This window comes from Globicephala melas, chromosome 4, assembly GCF_963455315.2.
Source record: "Globicephala melas chromosome 4, mGloMel1.2, whole genome shotgun sequence".
In the NCBI taxonomy this organism is placed as follows: domain Eukaryota; kingdom Metazoa; phylum Chordata; class Mammalia; order Artiodactyla; family Delphinidae; genus Globicephala; species Globicephala melas.
In genome coordinates, this window is record NC_083317.1 from 139,510,235 (window position 1) to 139,532,865 (window position 22,631).

Here is a 22,631-nt window from a genome sequence, read left to right on the forward strand (position 1 = left end):
GGCGGTAATGTGAGCGATGGGGAGCGGCAGATGAAGCTCTGCTCGCTCACTGCTCACCTCCTGCTGCGCAGCCTGGGGGGTTGGGGACCCCTGTCCTAGAGTAATGGAAACAAATGCAAAAATAAACAAATGGGCCCTAATTAAACTTAAAAACCTTTTGTACAGCAAAGGAAACCATAAACAAAAAGACAACCTACGGAATGGGAGAAAATATTTGCAGAGGATGCCTCAGACAAGGTCTTAATTTCCAAAATATAGAAACAGCTCATGCAGCTAAATATCAAGAAAAAAAACAAACAACCCAATCAAAAAATGGGAAGACAACCTAAATAGACATTTCTCCGAAGAAGACATACAGATGGCCAAAAGGCACATGAAAAGATGCTCAACATCGCTAAGTACAAGAGAAATGCAAATCAAAACTACAATGGGGTATCACCTCACACCAGTCAGAATGGTCATCATCAAAATGTCTACAAATAATAAATGCTGGGGAGGCTATGGAGAAAAAGGAACCCTCCTACACTGTTGGTGGGAATGTAAATTGGTGCAGCCAATATAGAGAACAGTATGGAGATTCCTTAAAAAACTAAAAACAGAATTACCATATGATCTAGCAATTCCACTCTTGGGCATATATCCAGACAAAAGTCTAACTCAAAAAGACGTGCACCCCAACATTCATAGCAGCACTATTTTTTAACAGCCAAGATATGGAAGCAACGTAAATGTGCATTGACGGATGAATGGATAAAGAAGATGTGGTACATATATACAATGGAATATTACTCAGCCATAAAACAGAACGAAATAATGCCATTTGCAGCAATATGGATGGACCTAGAGATTATCATACTGAGTGAAGTCAGTCAGAGAAACACAAATACCATATGATATCACTTACATGTGGAATCTAAAAAGTGATACAAATGAACTTATTTACAAAATAGAAATAGACTCATGGTCAAAGAAAACAAACTTATGGTTACCAAAAGGGAAAGGTGGGGGAGGGGGGGTTAAATTAGGAGTTTGTGATTAACAGATACACACTATATATAAAATAAACAAGAAGAACCTATTGTATAGCACAGGGAACTATGTTCAATATCTCGTAATAACCTATAAGAAGAACCTCCATTACAGGTTATATATATAACTGAATCACTTTGCTGTACACCTGAAACTAACACAACATTGTAAATCAAGTATACTGCAAAAAAAAAAAAGTAAATACATATTTAAATTTAAAAAAATTTGCTGTTTGGAAAATGATATACTCCTTGTGTCTGGAGAATTGGTACCACCATTTAGAAAGCAACCCTACACTTCTAGGTACTAACTCCACGGAAACTTATTTACACACATACAAGAATATAGAATATTCAGTGCAGCACTAATTTATGATAATGAAAAAGTGGAAGCAAAATGTTTATCAAAAGAAGAATAAGTCTGGTTTATTTATATAATAAAATTCTGTACACCGATGAAAATAATCTATATCTGCCAATGTGGACAAATCTAAAAACTCAATGTTGAGCTAAAAGTAGTTGCAAAAAGATATATACAATATAACATTCATGTAAAAATGTTAAAACACAAAACAATCTTAATAGTCTATGGATAAACGCTACAATAAGAATATTAAAATACAAAAACTGTAAAAGTATAAAACCACCACATTTAGAAAAATAATTGATTTTGGAGATGAAGGGAAGGTGAGGATCAAAGATAGATGAAAAAACATCAGAAGAGAAAGATCTATAAAGTCATAGGAAAGGCAGTCAAAGGTAGCAGGAGTTGGCAAGCTTTTGGGGTAAAGGGCTCAAGAGTAAATATTTTAGACTTTGCAAGCCTTTGCAAGAGGCAAAATGAAGGATATTATGTAAGTACTAATAGGGGTTCAAAGTTAGTGTTTTCTATCATCAAAATCGATAGCAAGTTTTTTTTTTTTTTTTTTTTTGGTGGTACGCGGGCCTCTCACTGTTGTGGCCTCTCCGGTTGCAGAGCACAGGCTCCGGACGCGCAGGCTCAGTGGCCATGGCTCACGGGCCCAGCCGCTCCGCGGCATGTGAGATCTTCCCGGACCGGGGCACGAACCCGTGTCCCCTGAATCGGCAGGCGGACTCTCAACCACTCCGCCACCAGGGAAGCCCCCGAGAGCAAGTTTTTGATTTAAAGACATAAAAAACATTTTCAGACCATATGAAAGCAGGCAGAGGGCTGAATTCGGTCCGTAGTCTGCAGTTTGCACAGTGCTGGCCTAGAGCAACGTCATGCAATAGAACTTTCTGGGGTGACGGGAATGTTGTACATCTGCATTGTCCCCAGTATGGTAACCACTGGAGCCACATGTGGCTACTGAGCACTTGAAATGCAGCAACTGTGACTGAGAAATTAAAGTTTACATTGTATTCAATCTTAATTAAGACAGCCATTCTAGAGTTTCTATGAATTCAAAGAACAGCTGTAAGAGCAGTGGCTGAACAAACAAACTAGAAAAATAAGAGACTGTGATGGGAGAGTAGGGCATATGAACCAGTGATTCCTTCAGGGACAGAAAAACTTGGGCTGATGGAAAGGATTTTGGGTGTGACTGGCATGGAATGCAGAAGGATGTGGAGTCGCAGTCAAGAAAACTTGAGGTCAGGGTTAGAAGAGTCACCCAGTAAAACAGAAATTGTTGATCATGGACAGGGCCGTTCCACAACGAGAAGCTGAAAGAGAAGAGACGTGTGAGGATGGGAGACCTATGGGGGCGAGGACTACAGAGAAAACCAAGGTTTGGGAGAGAAATGTCCAACAAGGGCGAGAGTGGTGAAGGCTGGAGAGAAAGATGACCAGGGAGATATGCTACCTCTGATATTTAAAGAACGGAAGAAAAACACAAGCACTAATCTTATACAAACTTTATTGCTCTTTAAAAATGAGTAACTTTAAATTTTACAGAGGTATATACAAATGTAGTCTTCAAACTCTCAGAACTGAACTAATTCCCTCTCACTGAATTAATTTTTTTTTAAACTGGTTAAAATTTTACTCTTCAATTAGGAACCTTGGGGAAAAGAAGTCACATCATGATTTAAAGGCAAAGGCAGAGACCCAAAACCAGCTGGTTTTTCCTTGTTAGGCTGGAGCACAGTTTAAGCCAGGCCAGACCCACTCCAGCTCTGGCCACAGTCTGCTCTCTACAGCCTGGTCCCAGGTTTGTTTGGTTGCAAACTGGCTTCACTTCTCTGAAGACCTAGCTTGAGCGAATTCATGGCTTCCTCAAGTTTGAGCATCCCTCCCTTCTGTCGTTGGTGGTGCCACCGGCCATGGCCTTAGGAATTGATCAAAAATACAAAAAAGCCCTTAGCATTCACACATTTAACATCTGGCGTTTTTGACTAAACAAGTAACTATACTGAAAGGCCATGACACAATAATTTGTGATTTTGCTGAGGTATCCCTATGAACAATGTATGCCTGGAGCTGGGGGTTCAGAGCCAATCACTTACCTGGTCCCTGAGCCTAAGCAACCATCAATTCTCTGATCATGATCTAATACACATTTTATCTGAAAAACCAAATACAACAATAGTATAAGGGATCCACAAACAGCTTAGGGTACACGCTACTGTGAATGACAAGGATTTATTTTGTTCAAATATTGTACAAAGAGTTTCAAAAGATCCTCAGCCTGTCTTCAAAAATCATTCATTCAATCATAGTATTACCTACTTAAGGGAAAAATAAAGATGCCTTATAATTAAAACATCTTAATCTGAAGAAACATTAATTTCCAAATGCTGGTATAAGATACATTTTGACTAAAATTAGGCAGTATAAAAAATCTAAACTATTATAGTGCTTAAGTCCAATTATTTATACCTAAAAGAAAAAATAAACCAAATGTATCAAAGGTTTAAGAAAAGCCATCATATTTGAAGCATAGTTTTGAAGAAATGTTCACGATCTAGAGTCCTGTCAAGAGAATATTCTATGGCAGTAGTTCAACCCACTTGAACAGTATCTTACAGATTCTCTCGGCACCACAGAAGAGGGTGTAGGATGAATTTAAACAACATCCAACAAACGCTTCATTGTACTCGCTTCATGCTTTTTTTTTTTTAGAACTGCGTCTGGAATCCTTTTTCTGCTTAAAAATAGGCGAATTCAAGAAACACAAATCTGTAAAAGGGTCCCCTCTTCTCAGTTTCCTGTAAGAGTAAAGAGAACTCGTAGGCATAATTATAAGCATCCCAATACTAACTTACTCTTCAGTATAAATTTACTGTAGAGTATGCCATTGTTAATATTCCCGGTTCAGATTTTCATCAAAATGGTGTATTTCAAATAAGGTCCATAACCTTAATCCCCCCATGCGTATCATTAAAAGTTAGCTCCCACAAGCCAAATACTTACGAAGCGAGCGTGGGTTCCTTATAGTTCACACTGGCTGTGCACCTACGTTTATGCAAAGACACTGGTGGGCTTTCTACATTCTTTTTTGGAGAAAGAGAAAGTTTTCTGGTTTTCACTACAGGATACAAGGGGACATTTGTGATATCCTTCAGGTGAAAATGAGGTGACTGGTGAGTTTCAGGTAGTGCACCTACAGAAAACAAGTTTTATTGAATATGGTTCCAAAAAACAAACAAGCAAACACAGGAACTAAAACTGTACGCAATTACACATCTTAAAAGTATACAAAATCCAGCATTTTATAACACAGATTTTTAAAAACTTGTTCACCATTTTTTCCTCCCAGATAACACTGAAATATTAATTATTGTAGCTGTGAAGAACTGACTAAAACAATAGTTTACTAAAACTTAAAATTCTTAAAAACTAAAGAAAAAATTAAAATTCTTCTAGGATAGCTTGGGCACAATGAATTAGTTTAAACTATGCAATTTCATTTAGTCACACCTTGCTCTTTAGAATCATCCAGGCCTCAATCTCTTTCAATTCCTAAGTTTATCATCAAGTGACTTCTTATTGTCTTATAAAGCCACACAAACTCATTCTATTAAATAAATGAGAATTCTAAATCGTATTCTCTGGGTAAACCAGGAGAAAAGGTGTTCCCTCTAGTAAAGCTAGTCAGCTAAACAGCTACCCAATGTTTTTCCTGTCATAAACATCCAAGTTATTCTACTTGGGGCTACATCTATATTGGGAGACAGCTACCCAGCACACAGGTAAGAACACTATAAGACAAACAAGCTCTTAAAATAGTTTTAAAAAGCAAATCATTTCCCAAGAAAAACTAAATTGTAACTGTAAAATGACTTTATACTTATTAACCATTGTCCAGGGTTATTTGGGATTCAAATATTCTGTCTTTCTTGTCCCTACATAAGCATCTTGTACCATACTAATTATTCCAACTTTTGGTTTGGAAAATATGGTTAAACAACAACATCAGATCAGTTGCTATATTCCGGAATAAAGCTTCTAAAACTTCAAAGCATATACAGATCTTCTGGGGATTTTGTTAGAGAGATACAGATTCTGAATCAAGGATGTGGGGTATGGCCTGAGATTCTGCTTTTCTAAGAAGTTTCCAGGTAATGCTGATACTGATGGTCTGGGGACCAAATTCTGAGTAACACAATCTTAGAGTGTATTTTTTTTTCTTTTAAAAACTTATTATGAAATATTTCAAGTATACACAAAGACGGGGACACCAGTATAATAAGCCCCCAGTTACCCAGCTTCAATAATTATCAATATTTTGCCAATCTTGTTTGATTTACTCTAAAATCATTACAGCATTTTTTTTTTTTTGTGGTACGCGGGCCTCTCACTGTTGCGGCCTCTCCCGTTGCAGAGCACAGGCTGCGGACGCGCAGGCTCAGCGGCCATGGCCCACGGGCCCAGTCGCTCCGCAGCACGTGGGATCCTCCCGGACCGGGGCACGAACCCGTGTCCCCTGCATCGGCAGGCGGACTCTCAACCACTGCGCCACCAGGGAAGCCCCCATGCCTACTTTTTGATCTAACCAATAAAAGCAAGATTTTTCTAAGCCACAGTTTTTAGATGTTTTACAAATGTCTTACAAAAGAATACTAAGCCCATCAATTGAGGAAAAGGTTTTCTTGGTCAAATTAGGCCACCTTCACTAAATAGAAAATTATTTTAAATTGTGGTTCCTGTCAAGTTGACTATATAAAGCAAAGCCATTAAAATTACAGGTCACTGGATTCAAGTTTGATTTCATTTTCAACGGGATGTTTCAGGGGAGTGTGTAATAGGCATTTAAATTCAACTTAAACACCACAAAAGTTTTTTCCTCGCCTTGGAAGCTTTCATTTACTGAAAGTAAAATTGCTTTCTCCATAACAAGTAGTATTTGTTCTTAAAGAGGATTTAAATTAGCTTAAAGCATGTCGAAGCAACACAACTGTGATTTCCACCCCACAGCCCCCCACTATTTAATCTGACTGTAACTTTCCCCAAAGAGACAGATGGTAAGTCTGTAACCTCCTCCAGAGAAACAGATGGTAAGTATAGTATATAAGCACCGGGAGTGATCATTTATCATAAACATTAAAAATGCAGGCAAACAAGTAAATCACTTACTAGGAGGAGTTTTTGTTGGCTCAGAACCCTCTGTCTCCTTTTCACCCCTATGTTTCAGTGCTCTTTTAGATCGAGGCCTGGTGACTGGACTCCTATCCGATTCACTGGTGAGATCTTGACTGTACTTGCACGTGGGCAGATAGAGGTCATCAGAATCATCTCCTGAACCACTTGTTTCACAGATGCTCACTTCAGATTCATTGTTGTTTTCTTCTCTTTTAGAATCATCGCTCATTTTTTGTCGGAAAGGAGTGCGATGAACACCCTCTTGCAAATTAAAATTGTAAGCATCCCTAGAGGTAACAGATTTATCCAACTTTTTTTGGGAAACAGTTTTTTTTTTGCTCCCTTTATATTTTGAGACAGATTTTGTTTTTTTCCTTTTGTTAGCTTTTCTTTTCTCTTCTCTTTTTCTTCCTTGGGCAGCTCTGTGCTTACTTTTAGTTTGGTCTAATTTATACTCTAAAATGTCTTCTTTTGTCTTAGTAGATCCTCCTGGGTGAATTAGCCTTGGTGATAAGTAAATTTGATCCTTGTTCCATTGACAAAAATTTTGTTCTACATTTTCAGGTACGTGCGTGTTTACTGGTGGGCCTACAAATCTAATTCTTTCCAGTTCCAAAAACTGCTCTGACAAATGACTGATTCCAAAATCATCCAAGGCATTGAACTGACATGGATTGTTGACATGTTTCTTTAAACTGCGACGGAGAGATACTGTTCTAGGTAAGACATTATCAGTTGACTTATCTTCACCTGAATCCAAATCGAATCCCAGTCTGTCTTGAGAAATATTAGGTACTGGCTCTGAGAATTTAAAAAAACAAATGAGAAAGATAGTTTTACTTTATGGAAATTTAAATTTCAAGAATCTTAGAATTCAAAGTTAAAAATGGAACTAATGAAAATTCATCCTGTAGTTTTCCCACATTTACTATAAATAAATAAAAATCTGGGGAGAGGGCTTCCCTGGTGGCGCAGTGCTTGAGAGTCCGCCTGCCGATGCAGGGGACATGGGTTCGTGCCCCGGTACTGGAAGATCCCACATGCCGCGGAGTGGCTAGGCCTGTGAGCCATGGCTGCTGAGCCTGCGCGTCCGGAGCCTGTGCTCCGCAATGGGAGAGGCCACAACAGTGAGAGGCCCGTGTACAGCAAAAAAAAAAAAAAAAAAAAAAAATCTGGGGAGCATAATATTTACTTCCTTCCGACTGTCTGTACCTATATATTCCAAGGTCGTTATGAGGGTTAACTACGGTAACATATGTTAAATGCCTAACACAGAGCGTAACACATAGTAGGCTCAGTAAACTGCAGCCACAGTTATAGGCAAGGTTTCTGACTACAGATTTGAAAAAATAAATGGATGTGTTTTAAAACTCTTGTTATTCTGTGTAAAATAAACAGATATTTGCTTTGAGCAGAATATCAGACGAGAAGATTTAAAAAGGTAAACAAATAAAAATTAGAGAAATTTAATTATGTTACTTGTTCCCAAAGATCTCATCTTGCCTTTAGCAGTATTTTTAGATTTTCATTTGTATTACCTTCTATTTGGAACAATTCTTCTTGTCCTGGAAAGTCAGCGTCCTGAAGAGGAACTTGCCTTAGAAAATACCAATAAAAAACAAAAAATTATTTATTATGTAATAAAAACAAATTTTAAGATTTTCTACAAAGTAAGTTTTTTTCTTTAGTATCATTTCATAATTCCGCTCTAAATCGGTACATCTGTTCTATATCAAAGGAAACCAAAAAACACGTATGCTGATTACGTGGAGGCTGATTTGTTACGGCTGACATTCAACTGCCACTGGAGGAACTAATGTATCAAATTGGACAGTTCCTCCTGAAAACGTTCCATAACTCACCATTTCATTTAACTGGAGAAACAGCCAACCAGATCGACTTACAAAATACATCAAAGAAATTCAGTTAGATCCTTCTTTAGGAGCCTGCATTATCACTAGCCGAGCTGTGATTTGTGGGCAGTGAACACTTCTACGGTGCTTACCTACTGACTCCTCTGAAGTTAATACTGTTCATTTTCTTTAAAAATTTTGTTCCCCCTTGGTTCATGGAACAAGAAATTTCCATTCTTTATGCTTTAATATGGCTGTTTCATTCTAATTATAATTTTATTCTCTATTTTCTCTAGAGAATTTCCCCCTATGGACATCAAAACTTAAGTACAAGTTTAGGTAACAGAGTTATGGCAACCAACTAATAACAATTTTAGAAACCTGATAAAAACTCAATTACCTCATCTTGCTTTTTGATCACCACATAAATATTTCGTCACATCTTAACATTCAACTGTTTAAAAACTATTCATGATTAAAATTAATATGGGGATAGGAATCATATTAGTGATTACTTCTGCAAGGAGGAGGCACAGACTCGAAAGGGACATGAGGGAATGGCTTATGGCAGTAGCTCTCACCTGGGGACAGTTAACCTCCCCCTCCCCACAATGCCCCCAGGATATTTGGCAATGTTGAGAGACATTTTGGTTCTTATAACTGTTCGAGGGGGGCTGCTATTGGCCTCTAGTGGGTGGAGACCAGGGATGCTGCTAAACATCCCACAATGCTTGGGACAGCCCCACAAGCAAGAATGATGTAGCCCAAAATGTCAGAGGTGCTTAGACTGAGAAACCCTGGGCCAGAGTGACAGCAATGCTCTGCATCTTAACTCAGGTTTTGGTTCACGGGTGTATACGTTAGTCCAATTCACTGAACTGTGTAATTAAGATCTGTGCATTTTACTGTGTCTAATTATATCTCAGTAATTCATAAGCAAACAAATAAAGTATACTTAATCCAAGAGAAGAAGAAGGTATATATGGTCTGATGGTATTTAAGAATGAATTGGATTAGCAAGACAGTGTGAAAGCTGTGTTAACTATGATATTTTATTAGATTTCTTTTCTAAACCAGACTATTTGTAGTACTGGCAAAATACCATCATTTGAATAACCAATCCTTAGAATAAAAACACGATACAAGAAAAATAGAACTGAAGGGCATAGTTTAAAAATTCAGGAGAAGCTTTTTATTCCTAGACATCAAAAAAGTAACTAAATAGAAGAAAGCTTTGGCTTGGCTACATAGCACAGAATTTCAACATATAAAATTTCTTAAATACATTCTTAGAACGTCAGACCCAAATATAAGAGTCAATATAATGCTAATTTCCTTTCATAAATGGAGCACAGAATTAAATACTTCTTGGCATTAATAATCATAATAATGAATTTGATACTAACGGTAAATCCTCCACGAGTAAATTCCTGGAGTTGCTGTCGCTACTGGAGTCCATTCCAGAGGGACATACTTCCCGGTCCTGTCAATGTATTAAAACAAAGAAAACACTGGTACAATGGAAATATTCATAACAAAGCATTCATTTATTCAACAGTACTTATTGACAGTCTGCTATGGTCAGGGACTGTTCTAGGAACTGAATCTATAGCTACAAAATAGATTAAGTACTACTCTTTTAAAGCTTACATGCTAGTGTAGGGAGATGAAATGTAAAAAAGCTGACGGTGATAAATGCAATGAAGGAAATACTCAGGTTGAAATGACAGAGAGTAACTGATGTTGGAGGTCTCTTTTAGATGGGATGACTTTCATCTGAAATCTGAAGAACGCAAAGAGCCAGCCATTGAAGGAGGAAGAAGTGGAAACAGCAGATACAAAAGTCATGATATAGGAAAACCTTGCTGTGCTCAGAAAAGAAAGGCCACTGGGGCTGGAACATAGTCACTGAAAAGACCAGTGAGAGGTGGGCACACAGAGGCCAGATAATGTAGGGCCTTGAGAACCATGAGTTTGGATTTTAGTCTATGTGTGATGGGAAGTCATTTGAATATTAAGCAGGGAAGTAAAATGATCTGAGTTTTAAAGAGATCAGTCTGGCCACTGTGTGAAACATGGATTGAAAAGGGCCAAGGGCACAGGCTGTTAGGAAGTCATCATAGTAAATCAAGCAAGACATATCAGCTTGGACAGGATTCCTATGGCTGTGGAGGTGAAGCCCAGGGGAAGGCTTTGCGATAACAGTGCACTCACATTGAATAGGGGTGGAGGTAGGGACACAGAGTGAGAAGGAAGCTTCTTATGCTTCTGACTTGAGCAAATGGGTGGGTTGCCTTATTGAGCTGAGTAAGACTTACAGAGGGCGGCAGAAGTCCAATGTCTTGGGAAGGGGGAAATAAAGAGTTGTGCTTTGTACGCAATATATTTGAGATCCTTTATAAATATTTAAGTGAATATATCAAGTAGTAACTGTGTGTGTGTGTGTGTGTGTGTGTGTGTGTGTGTGTGTGTATGTGTTTGTGTAGGTCTTGAGCTACAAATTTGGAAGCCACCAGCAGGCAGACAATATTTAAAGCTATGGGAGCAGATGAGATGGGCCTAGGACAACTGATGTTTAAAAGTAAAGAAGCCAGCAGAAGAGATGGACATAGAACAGTCAGAAAGAGTATGATGGTAAGAAAGCTAAGAGATCAAAGTATTTCCAGCAAAGAGTTATCCCTGTACTATGTTTTACTTCAAGGCCAACAAAAAAGAGAAGTGACCCCTGAATTTGGTAACACGGAGGTTTTGGTGACCTTGACACACAGTGACAACAGAATGGTGGGGATGAAAGCCTGGTAAGAGTGAGTTCAAATGTTAGGGGACGCTGAGGAAGGGCAGACAGTAAGTGCTCTGTTCTCTCTGGAAAAGTTCTGCTGTGAATGGAAGCAGAGAGATGAGATGGAGGAATGAGATCAGGAGAGGTTCCATTTATTTTCTTTTCCTCTTAAGATGAGAGATACTGAAGCACATTTGTATGCAGCTAGAACGATTCAGTAGAGGGAGGTAAATGTTGGAGAAGGGTGCAAAGTCCTAGAGGAGATGAAAAGAAGGGAATCTGATGCACAAGGGGAGGGACTGGCCTTGGATAGGAGCAGAGACACTTCTGCCAATGGCACAGGAAGGAAGACAGAGAACACAGTGTAGACACAGGAAGGTGTGTAGATCTCTGTTAGGAAGATGAGTGGCCCAGTCTGATTCCTTAAAAGTCATGCCAATTCAGTGCAGTTGTTTTATGAAATTTGATGTACATATAATATGAAGACATTATAATGAACAGGTTAAAACTGTTCATCAGAAACAACTAGAAATTTAATCCTGTTAAAAGTTTTAAATTTATTATCAATATAGCTAATGTTCTAAAGCTAGTATTATTACTGAAGATAAGTAAAGGAGGATATTTAACTACAGAGTGATATAAAAATTATTTAGAAGAGCCATGATAAAACTTAGGGAACAAAATGCTATTAGAAATTACTTTCTGATTAATCCTTACAAGGTAAGTTAATTATTGGCAGGCAAGAAAAACATTCTTTTTTTTTTGTGGTACGTGGGCCTCTCACTGTAGTGGCCTCTCCCGTTGCGGAGCACAGGCTCCAGACATGCAGGCTCAGCGGCCATGGCTCACGGGCCCAGCCGCTCCACGGCATGTGGGATCTTCCCGGACCGGGGCACGAACCTGTGTCCCCTGCATTGGCAGGCGGACTCGCAACCACTGCGCCACCAGGGAAGCCCAAGAAAAACATTCTTATTAAAGCATTTTAAGTTCTCCAGCACTGCAAAATTGACTTGATAAACAAGGATGCACACGTATACAATGATGGTTGAGAATGAGTGATACATACAGCGAGTACGTGGCAGAAAACAAACTCTGATGTTTTAAATGCTAGGAATACTTTCACCCAGCAACTAACGATATCTTTTAATAAATATTCAAAAATCACTGATAAATGTCAAAAGGCCTACAATAACAGAATTTTTTCACCACTGTTTTTGTGATTATCTCATTGAGTACTCACTTGACACCACTCTGTGTGATTTCAGCAAAAATTTGGAAAGGGAAAAGGAAGATTCAAATGTCTTTGGAGAAATTTTTTTCCTCACTAGTTGACCAAACAAGGAAAAGAAAAAAAATTAGGAAAGATTATATTCTGAAGGAAAAATATTTCAAATAACCTTTACATGAAGGTAAAAAAAAAAAAAAACGTATCTAATCTTTATAGACAATTTTCTATTATATTATGTATGTATATGTTGCTATATGTGTACATATGTGTGTGTATACACACACATGTTCTATATATGTCATACACAGAAAAAATATGGAATTACCTTAGTTGTAGGGAAGCAAGAACTCTTTCACTGACTCTGACTCTCAATGGAGAGGTGACTTAATTCCTTTCTGGAGTCCAGACCCCTACCGTAATCACTAGGCTCTGGCTTCTTCTCCTGCCCTAGGTGCCAACACAACTGTCTTCACTGGCGTGGCAAACAGATGGACACCCAAGTGTTAACACCTGACACTCACCACTGCTCTTTTCTTTCTCTGCCCCATGCAGTTTTCCTGGCAGTGGCCTCTGGGAAAAGGAGAGAAACTGGCTTGTCCTCTCTCTTCTAGGGATTAATGTGTGACGAGACCCAGATAAGACCCTAAATCAAAATTTCTCCCCGTCTCTTATGTTTCGGCTGGCCTTTCTATGCATTCCTGGACACAAACTGAATCAGACTGAAAAACAGACAGCAAAATGTTCAGGATATTTCTTGTTTGGGAGTTAATATATAGTTGTCCTTATTTAGCCAACTAGTAGGTAAAAATGATTCTCCATAAAGTGCTTAAATACTTCCCATCTCCCCAGTCAACGTAGTCCTTTCAAAACCCCACTGGTGTAGCAAAACTACATAAAAAAGCTAAGATTAATAGCACTGATTAAAACTTTTGGACTAGTCTGCTTCCACAACCACTTTTAGACCTTTGGCTTGGTTGCCCCTACCTTTGACTCACATCGCTGCCATTCAAAGGGTCTGGCCGTGCAAGAGGCTAAACTATTTCTTTTATACATTGTCTTGCTACCTGCTTTCAGAAGCAAGTTATACGAGTATAAGCCTCAATCAGCTACAGGTATATGCTTGAAGCTTTCTTAACTGGCCCACATACAACTGGGCTGCAGCACTGAAGAAAGATGTTCTCATCACTTCACTAATAACAGAGCTATCAGTAATTAATTTAAAAAACAAAATTGATCTAAACTACTAATTCATGGTTTTAACATTTTTCCCAAGAAATTGAGCCTTTGTGATCAAAATACCTGAGCAGGTTCTTCTGTCTGTTTTGAAGTAAGTTTTTCTTTCAGTGTGTACAGCTGACACATGAGGTAGTAACATTCTTTCCTCAGCTGTAAGATGATATCCTGGGCTTCTCTCACTTTGGACTTTTCATTTTCCAAAGCTAAGACTAACATTCTGTTGTTGTCTTGGTAGTTTTTTAGCAGTGTGGAAGTGTTGGCTAAAAGACAATAAAAATTTTTTTATCAGTTATTAAATCTAATCTTAAACAGTGATGTAAAGGACAACATGAAAATCTCTTACTGATTATTTGGCATGGTGCAGCTATCAAAGACTTTCGTTTGCCAATCTCTGCCAAGTTTTTATTCCTTTTCTCTTTCATTCGTTTTTTTATGTCTTCAAGACTATCTTGAAAGGACTTTTTGAGGCATCTTTCCTTGGCCATCTTCTGCCTAGGACTTTAAAACAATGGAAAATATTTAATTTTTCAAGGGGTGATATCAAATATAAAACAAAACTGAAAACACAGGTTATTCATAAAAAACGGATTAGAGACTTTGTAACTAGAATTAGCCCAAAGTAGATAGCCAATCTGGTAATAACCTACATTTGCAGCTTTTAAATTACATTAATATTTGTGGCATAATTTTATCCTCCTCGGGTACTTTATACGGAAGGCTTAATAAATATGGATTTCCAACACAAAGGCTCTATAATATGCCACTTATTTATTCTTTAACAAATACTCATTGGGGGCTTACTATACATTGGGTTGGCCAAAAGGTTCGTTCAGTTTTTTCCATAAGATGGCTCTAGTAGCACTTAGTTGTCTTTAACTTCCTTGGAAACAATTTTGTTAGATCGTTATGTGACAGCTGTCATATCAGCATGCATTAAAAAAAATACATTAAAAAAACATCAAAATTGGTGATTTTTTTTTTTTTGCAGTATGCAGGACTCTCACTGTTGTGGCCTCTCCTGTTGCAGAGCACAGGCTCCGGACGCGCGGGCTCAGCGGCCATGGCTCACAGGCCCAGCCGCTCCGCGGCATGTGGGATCTTCCCGGACCAGGGCATGAACCCGCGTCCCCTACATCGGCAGGTGGACTCTCAACCACTGCGCCACCAGGGAAGCCCATAATTGGAGAATTTTTATGTAGCTATTTTAATACTGAAGATGGAAGAAAAAAAGCAACATTTTCAGCATATTATGCTTTATTATTTCAAGAAAGGTAAAAATGCAACCGAAACTCAAAAAAAGATTTGTGCAGTGTATGGAGAAGGTGCTGTGACTGATCGAACGTGTCAAAAGTGGTTTGCAAAGTTTTCTGCTGGAGATTTCTCACTGGACGATGCTTCACGGTCTGGTAGACCAGTTGAAGTTGATAGCGATCAAATAGAAACAATAATTGAGAACAATCAACGTTATACCACACAGGAGACAGCTGACATATTCAAAATATCCAAATCAAAAGTTGAAAATCATTTGCACCGGCCTGGTTATGTGAATCACTTTGATTCTTGGGTTCCACATAAGTTAAGTGAAAAAAACCTTCTTGACCGTATTTCCACATGAGATTCTCTACGTAAACGTCACGAAAACATTCCATTTTTAAAACAAACTGTGATGGGCAATGAAAACGGGATACTGTACAACAATGTGGAACAGAAGAGATTGTGGGGCAAGTGAAATGAACCACCACCAACCACACCAAAGGCCAGTCTTCATCCAAAGAAGGTGATGTTGTATATATGGTGGGATTGGAAGGGAGTCCTCTATTATGAGCTCCTTCTGGAAAACCATGATTAATTCCAACAAGTACTGCTCCCAATTAGACCAACTGAAAGCAGCACTCGACGAAAAGTGTCCAGAATTAATGAACAGAAAATGCATAATCTTCCATCAGAATAACGTAAGATCTCATGTTTTTGTTTTTTTTTGGGGGGGTACGCAGGCCTCTCACTGTCGTGGCCTCTCCCGTTGCAGAGCACAGGCTCTGGACACGCAGGCTCAGTGGCCATGGCTCATGGGCCCAGCCGCTCTGCGGCATGTGGGATCTTCCCGGACCCGGGCACGAACCCGCGTCCCCTGCATTGGCAGGCGGACTCTCAACCACTGCACCACCAGGGAAGTCCCCAGATCTCATGTTTCTTTGATGACAAGGCAAAAACTGTTACAGCTTGGTTGGGAAGTTCTGATTCATCCGCTAAATTCACCAGACATTGCAACTTCGGATTTCCATTTATTTCAGTTTTTACAAAATTCTCTTAATGGAAAAAATTTCACTTCCCTGGAAGACTGTAAAATGCACTTGGAACAGATCTTTGCTCAAAAAGATAAGAAGTTTTGGGAAGATGGAATTATGAAGTTGCTTGAAAACTGGCAGAAGGTAGTGGAACAAAAGGGTGAATACGTTGTTCAATAAAGTTCTTGGTGAAAACGAAAAACGTGTCTTTTCTTTTTACTTAAAAAACCGAAGGCACTTTTTGGCCAACCCAATACTAGGCATTAAGGGAAATGCTTAATATATTTTGATGTTATTATTATTTATGTTTCCTATGACAATATTTATGACCAACTTTTAATGTTTATTAGGCTTACAGCATTAGTTCAGAGGCAAACACGTATCTGGGCTTTGCTTTCCAGTTACTTAAGATATGCACACATGCTCAAGAAAGTCAGGTGATCTTGAGAGGTTTAGTTATACTATGGAACACTATATACAATTTTACTAGGCTGTTATAACAATCACAGAGCTAGAAAAAGCAGGAACTGGGGCGGAGGAACATGCCAATTTTCTCATAGTTATTTTTAAAACTTAGATCATGCATACAACAGACATTATATAATTATTGTTCTACATACAGTTGAAAGTAGCAAAATATGCACTGCCAGGAGACCATACCATTGAGTGTATTAGTACATAAGTATATGTAAATCTTTCAATGCTGCAAATCAGATGGCTTCAGTATTTTGCTACTAAGCATGTCAAACTACTTTTCATGAACCTCTTTTGCCCTAGACTGTACTTTGCAGATATTAAAATTGCAAAAAATAATTCTTGTTTCCTACCACAATCTACGTATACAATTTTCACTGCAAAAGGACACCTTCATCTCTTCTTAGTCAAATATTTTCCTGAATCTTACATTTTCTTGAGTGTTTTCTCCAGGCCTTCCTTATTTTCCTCTGGGGTCTTAAATATAGACATTGTAGATTTCATTAAATATTTTCTTTCTGCCAATACAGATACAATATATACTGGGATGCTTCCAGTAGAGCAAGCACAACTATTATTTTTAAACACTAATGTTAAGTAGGTTTTATAAAATACCCTACCACAATGGAGTTTTTGGAGTTCAAACCTGTAGATGTTTGAGAGCCAGGCAGATTATGTAACTGAGCAAGTTGGTTTGGTTATTTTAAAAGCAAAGCTTATATAAAAAACTTTCGTTCTTACATTTAATCAACTTAAAATTACAAAAGAAATATGCCCTATCATTCCCGTCTAGGCTGATGGTCTTAAAAGGGGGTGTGGTGGAGAGAAGGAATGAAAACAGTCACAGCGCGGAGGGCAGTCTCAATCTGTACAGTATTCGGGTAAGGGGCCTAGGTTCAAAAGAACCTAGAATATTTGATCTCCATCATAATTCTTTCATCACTCTTGCTGTAGAACACTGGCCAGTGCCGGCTTTTCCAGGGTAAGAGAAGCAGCAAAAGAAAAGGACGTCAAAGGCATCGCGCCACACAAAAAATAGCTGCCAGTTTGTGTGCCCCCACGTTGAGCCTGGCTTTTAACTACTGTAAACGCTTTACCTTCACATCACTTAAGCCACACAGTTCCGCGAGGCGCGAGGTTCCGGGCCCACTGAACAGAAGAGGAAATAAGAGTATCGCAAAGCGCAGGTCGGGGGGCTGAGCAGAGAGAGGCCCCTGGTCAGGCCGACGCCACAGCCTGAGTTTTTGGCCACCGAACTCAGAACAAAGAGACCCAGAGGGAAGGGGAACAGGGGTCAAGATGCCCCTGTGTCACACCCGAAAAACCTGCAGCCTCCTCTTGAGAAAGCGGGACGGGACGGGGGCTCCCGGAAGAGGCCCGGAGACCCGCCTCCAGCAGGGACGTCCACCACAGTACCTTGGCCACGGCTTCTGCCACAGCTGTCGCCCTCCTCCTCACATTCCAAGGCTCCGCGAGGCTGTGTGGCCGTGCGCGTCCCGAGCTCCGAGCCCCCTTAGCCTCAGGGACCCTCTCTTACCGCCGCTGACCGCTGCAACCACATTCGAAATTCTCCGCCGCGCTCACCCATTGGCTGGCTGGACAAGGTCACGTGACGCTACGGCGCAGCCCAAGGCGCAGGCAGAGCCCCGCCCCACCGGGCGGCCTCAGGTGACGCAATCCCGCCGAGAATCCGCATCCGGGCATCCGTCGCCCCCTCCCGCGGGGGCGGAGCCAGTTGTCCGGCGCTTTTCGGCTCGGAGTTATTGGTGTTTAGGGGCGGAGCCTCTCCGACACCTTTCAGGGCGGGTATTTTAGGGAGTTCGAAGGATTTCTGTTTCTCTAGTCTTACAGCTGTCCGTCTTCGAGGTTATGTGCAAGGGCTCCCTCTTGTGAGACGAATCTTCTCGGCTGTTTGCCCGCCCAAGCAGTCAACCTGCCGTACGGAGGCGGTTAAAGGGATATTCAAACCAAATAAGGAGCAGCTTTTGGATTAATGGGATTTTTGTAAGGGAGGTTGCAGATATCTGAAATATTCAGATCCAGGTTCTTTCTCTTTGCCCGACTACCTCTGGCTCTTTTCCCCTCAGGCAGTGACACCAGCATCCATCCAGTTACCTGCCCAGAAGACTGGGGAATCTAACTAATTTTTTATCTCCCTTAGCTTCTCCACGTCCAGTTACCCAGTCCGGTCACTTCTACTTTCTAAGTATTATTCAGGTACAGACTCCACTAATTTCCATCTTCTGATCCAGGCACCTACCTAATCCCTTTCTACGAAGTGCGTTAGTACCTGCTCTGACTGCAGAGTCCATCCCGTTATACTGTCATAGTGATTTCCCCCAAATGCTGGCTCTGACCTTAAAGAAAATTTAAGCTTTCTTCATGTTAGTGTGACCTTACCACTAACATGTTAATGTTAGTGACTGGTTTGTAGCCCATCAGCTCAAACAAGTAAGTTTAATAATTCTACTACTCTAAAAAAATGGAAGTTTTTAGTAATTAATCACATTAAAAAATGTTAACTCCTTCATTCATGCTTTATGAACTGAGCTGTAACTGCTGAAAGCTGAGCTTCTAACCACTTCTAGTTTGAAGTCTCCTGACTCGCAGTTTGATTTGCCTAATAAAATATTCACATCAAGTAATGCTTTCTGAATTTACTTTTGAGAATGCTTTGTGGGTCCACTGGAATTCTGTGAGCAGGTTCCATATCAGTACCTCTATAACTGGGGACTCAGGGGTGCTGGCAGCGCTGAAAGGCCTTTCTGATTCCTTCTGAGCCAGAACTTGCTTTGGACCTAGAATGGCAATGGTGTTCTATGAAGTATGAATAACTGAGGAACATTATTATTTTCTAAGTACTTTCTAACCACTCACTCTAAAAAGGATGACATAGAAGGAAAATGAATGATAGGACAATTCATAATTCCTTTTCTTTTCAGTCCACCTCATTAGTAAGCTGAAGGTAAAGTGTTGGTAGAATGTGTACATATAAACAAATACAAACAGTACAGTTAGTCTTGTGCAGCATTTCTACTGTTCTGGTAAGAATGAAATATATATGCATGTAAGAGCTATGAAATATGAATTATGTGATTTTGGTGATACTGCACATGCAAGTTAAATGCTCTTATATTTGCATTTAAAACTAGCATTGACCAATATAAAGATGAATGGTAAAATTCATGCTAATGCTTGAAATTTTAAATGTTCCTTTACTTAGAGTGACATTAAATGTCAAATGAAAATACACATTGACAAGTTGAGACAGATACTATGGAAGAAAGGCAAAATCTATAATTTTCTTTTTGCAAGTTGTGTATATATGTATATATAATGCTACAATGATCCTAGGGGTTCATATATCTTTTTTAATTAGTGGTTTTTCCTCAAAAAATTACCCAGAAGTGGAATTGCTGGATCATACAGTAGTTTTATCTTTAATTTTTTGAGGAATCTCCATGCTGTTTTCCATAGTGGCTGCACCAATTTGCATTCCCACCAGCAGTGTACTAAGGTTCCCTTTTCTCCACATCCTCACTAACACTTGTTATTTGTTGTCTTTTTGATGATAGCCATTCTGAAAGGTATAAGGTGCTATTCACATTGCAGTTTTGATTTGCATTTCCCTGATGATTAGTGGTGTTGATCATCTTTTCATGTGTCTGTTGACCATCTGTATGTCTTCTTTGATAAAATGTCTATTCAGGTCTTCTGCCCATTTTTAAAATTGGGTTGTTTGTTTTTTTGATATTGAGTTGTCTGAGTTCTTTGTATGTTTTGGATATTTAGTCCTTATGAGATATATTGTTTGCAAATATCTTCTCCTATTTAGTAGGCTGCCTTTTCATTTTGTTTAGTTTCCTTTGCTATGCAAAAGCTTTTTAGTTTGATGTAGTCCCATTTGTTTATTTTTGCTTTTGTTTTCCTTGCCTGAGGGGACATATTAAAAAAGTACTGCTAAGACTGATGTCAAAGAGTGCACTGCCTATGTTTTCTTCTAGGAGTTTTATGGTTTCAGTTCTAACATTTAAGTCTTTAAACCATTTTGAGTTTATTTTTGTATATGGTGTGAAAAAGTCCTCTTTGTCTCTTGTTGCAGTTTTTGCTTAAAGTTTATTTTTTCTGATATAAGTATAGCTATCCCCACTTTCTTTTGGCTTTCATTTGTGTGGAATATCTTTTTCCATCCCTTTACTTTGTCATGTATTCAAATTTCACCCTCTTAAAATATGTTTAATTGGAATTATGATTGGCTAGATTTAACTAGAGCTTCCTGATTCTTTTCACTAATGCTGATATACTATTTTTTTTTAGGTTTTTAACATTTCTATGTATTGCTAATTTTAAAAAATTTTAATTGAAGTATAGTTGATTTATAATGTTGTGTTAATTTCTTCTGTACAGCAAAGTAACTCAGTTATACATACATATATATATATATTCTTTTTCATATTCTTTTCCATTATGGTTTGTCACAGGATACTGAATATAGTTCCCTGTGCTATACAATATGACCTTGTTGTTTATCCATTCTGTATATAATAGTTTGCATCTGCTAATACCAAACTCTCAATCCATCCCTCCCCTACCCTCCGCCCTCTTGGCAACCACAAGTCTGTTCTCTATGCCTGTGAATCTGTTTTTTTTTTCCTAGATATGTTGATTTGTATCATATTTTAGATTCCACATGTGAATGATATCATATGATATTTGTCTTTGTCTGACTTACTTCACTGAGTATGATAATCTCTAGGTCCATCTATGTTGCTGCAAAAGGTATTATTTCATTCTTTTTCTGTAAACCATATTTTAATTGAAGTATAGTTGATTTACAATGTTGTGTTAGTTTCAGGTGTACAGCAAAGTGATTCAGTTATACATCTATATTATATATAATCTATTCTTTTGCAGATTCTTTTCCATTATAGGTTATTACAAGATATTGAATATAGTTTCCTGAGCTATACAAGAGGTTCTTGTTTCCCATCATTTTTATTTTTTTAAATTAATTTTTATTGGAGTATTGTTGATTTACAATGTTGTGTTAGTTTCTGCTGTACAGCAAAGTGAATCAGTTATACATATACCCACTCTTTTTTAGATTCTTTTCCCATATAGGACATTACAGAGTATTGAGTAGAGTTCCCTGTGCTATACAGTACGTTCTTATTAGTTATCTAATTTTTATATAGTGGTGTGTGTATGTCAATCCCAATCTCCCAATTTATTTATCTCCCCTTCCCCCCTTGGTAACCATAAGTTTGTTTTCTACATCTGTGACTCTATTTCTGTTTTGTAAATAAGTTCATTTGTACCATTTTTTTAGATTCCACATGTAAGCGATATCATATGATATTTGTCTTTCTCTGTCTGACTTACTTCACTCAGTATGACAATCTCTAGGTCCATCCATGTTGCTGCAAATGGTATCATTTCATTATTTTTTATGGCTGAGTAATGTTCCATTGTATATATACACCACATTTTCTTTATCCATTCACCTCTCGATGGACATTTATGTTGTTTCCATGTCTTGGCTATTGTAAATAGTGCTGCTATGAACATGGGGGTGCACGTATCTTTTCAAATTAGAGTTTTGTCTAAGTATATGCCCAGGAGTGGGATTTCTGGATCATATGGCAATTCTATTTTTAGTTCTTTGAGGAACCTCCATACTGTTCTCCATAGTGACTGTACCAATTTACATTCCCAGCAACAGTGTAAGAGCGTTCCCTTTTCTCCACACCCTCTCCAATGCTGATATACTTAAAAAAATCCACAGTAGGAGCACCCTTAAAACAACTTGAGTCATGCAGTAATTAATCATCATACTAGAAAGTGGGTATTACCCTTATCTCTTTTCTAAAGTATATTATTCCTTCACATATTGGGAATTACTTATTGCTATGGTGTTCCCCCCAAATTCATAGTTGAAATCCCAGTGCCCAATGTGATGGTATTAGGAGGTGGGGGTCTTTGGGAGGTGCTTAGGTCAAGAAGACGGAGCCCTTATGAGATTAATGAGCTTCCAAAAGAGACCCCACAGAGATCCCTAGCCCTTTCTGCCATGTGATGGCACAGCGAGAAGTCTCTGTCTATGAACCAGGAAGCTCTCACTAAACACTGAATCTGCCATGATCCTGGACTTCCCAGCCTCCAGAACTATGAAAAATACATTTCTGTTGTTTATAAGCGCCCAA

The 22,631-nt window shown here is 38.8% G+C and overlaps 1 protein-coding gene across 1 annotated transcript; it reads right to left on the reverse strand.

The window, feature by feature from the left end:
• Positions 1–4,093: 4,093 nt before the first annotated feature.
• Positions 4,094–17,961, reverse strand: SGO1 (shugoshin 1). Its single transcript, XM_030876341.2, has 8 exons — positions 17,845–17,961; positions 14,013–14,167; positions 13,733–13,929; positions 9,833–9,909; positions 8,112–8,170; positions 6,568–7,374; positions 4,405–4,594; positions 4,094–4,199 (listed from the first exon to the last, which is right to left on the reverse strand). The coding sequence occupies exons 2-8, from the start codon at positions 14,152–14,154 to the stop codon at positions 4,094–4,096; spliced, it is 1,578 nt and encodes a 525-aa protein (XP_030732201.2). The 5' UTR covers positions 14,155–14,167; positions 17,845–17,961.
• Positions 17,962–22,631: the final 4,670 nt, after the last annotated feature.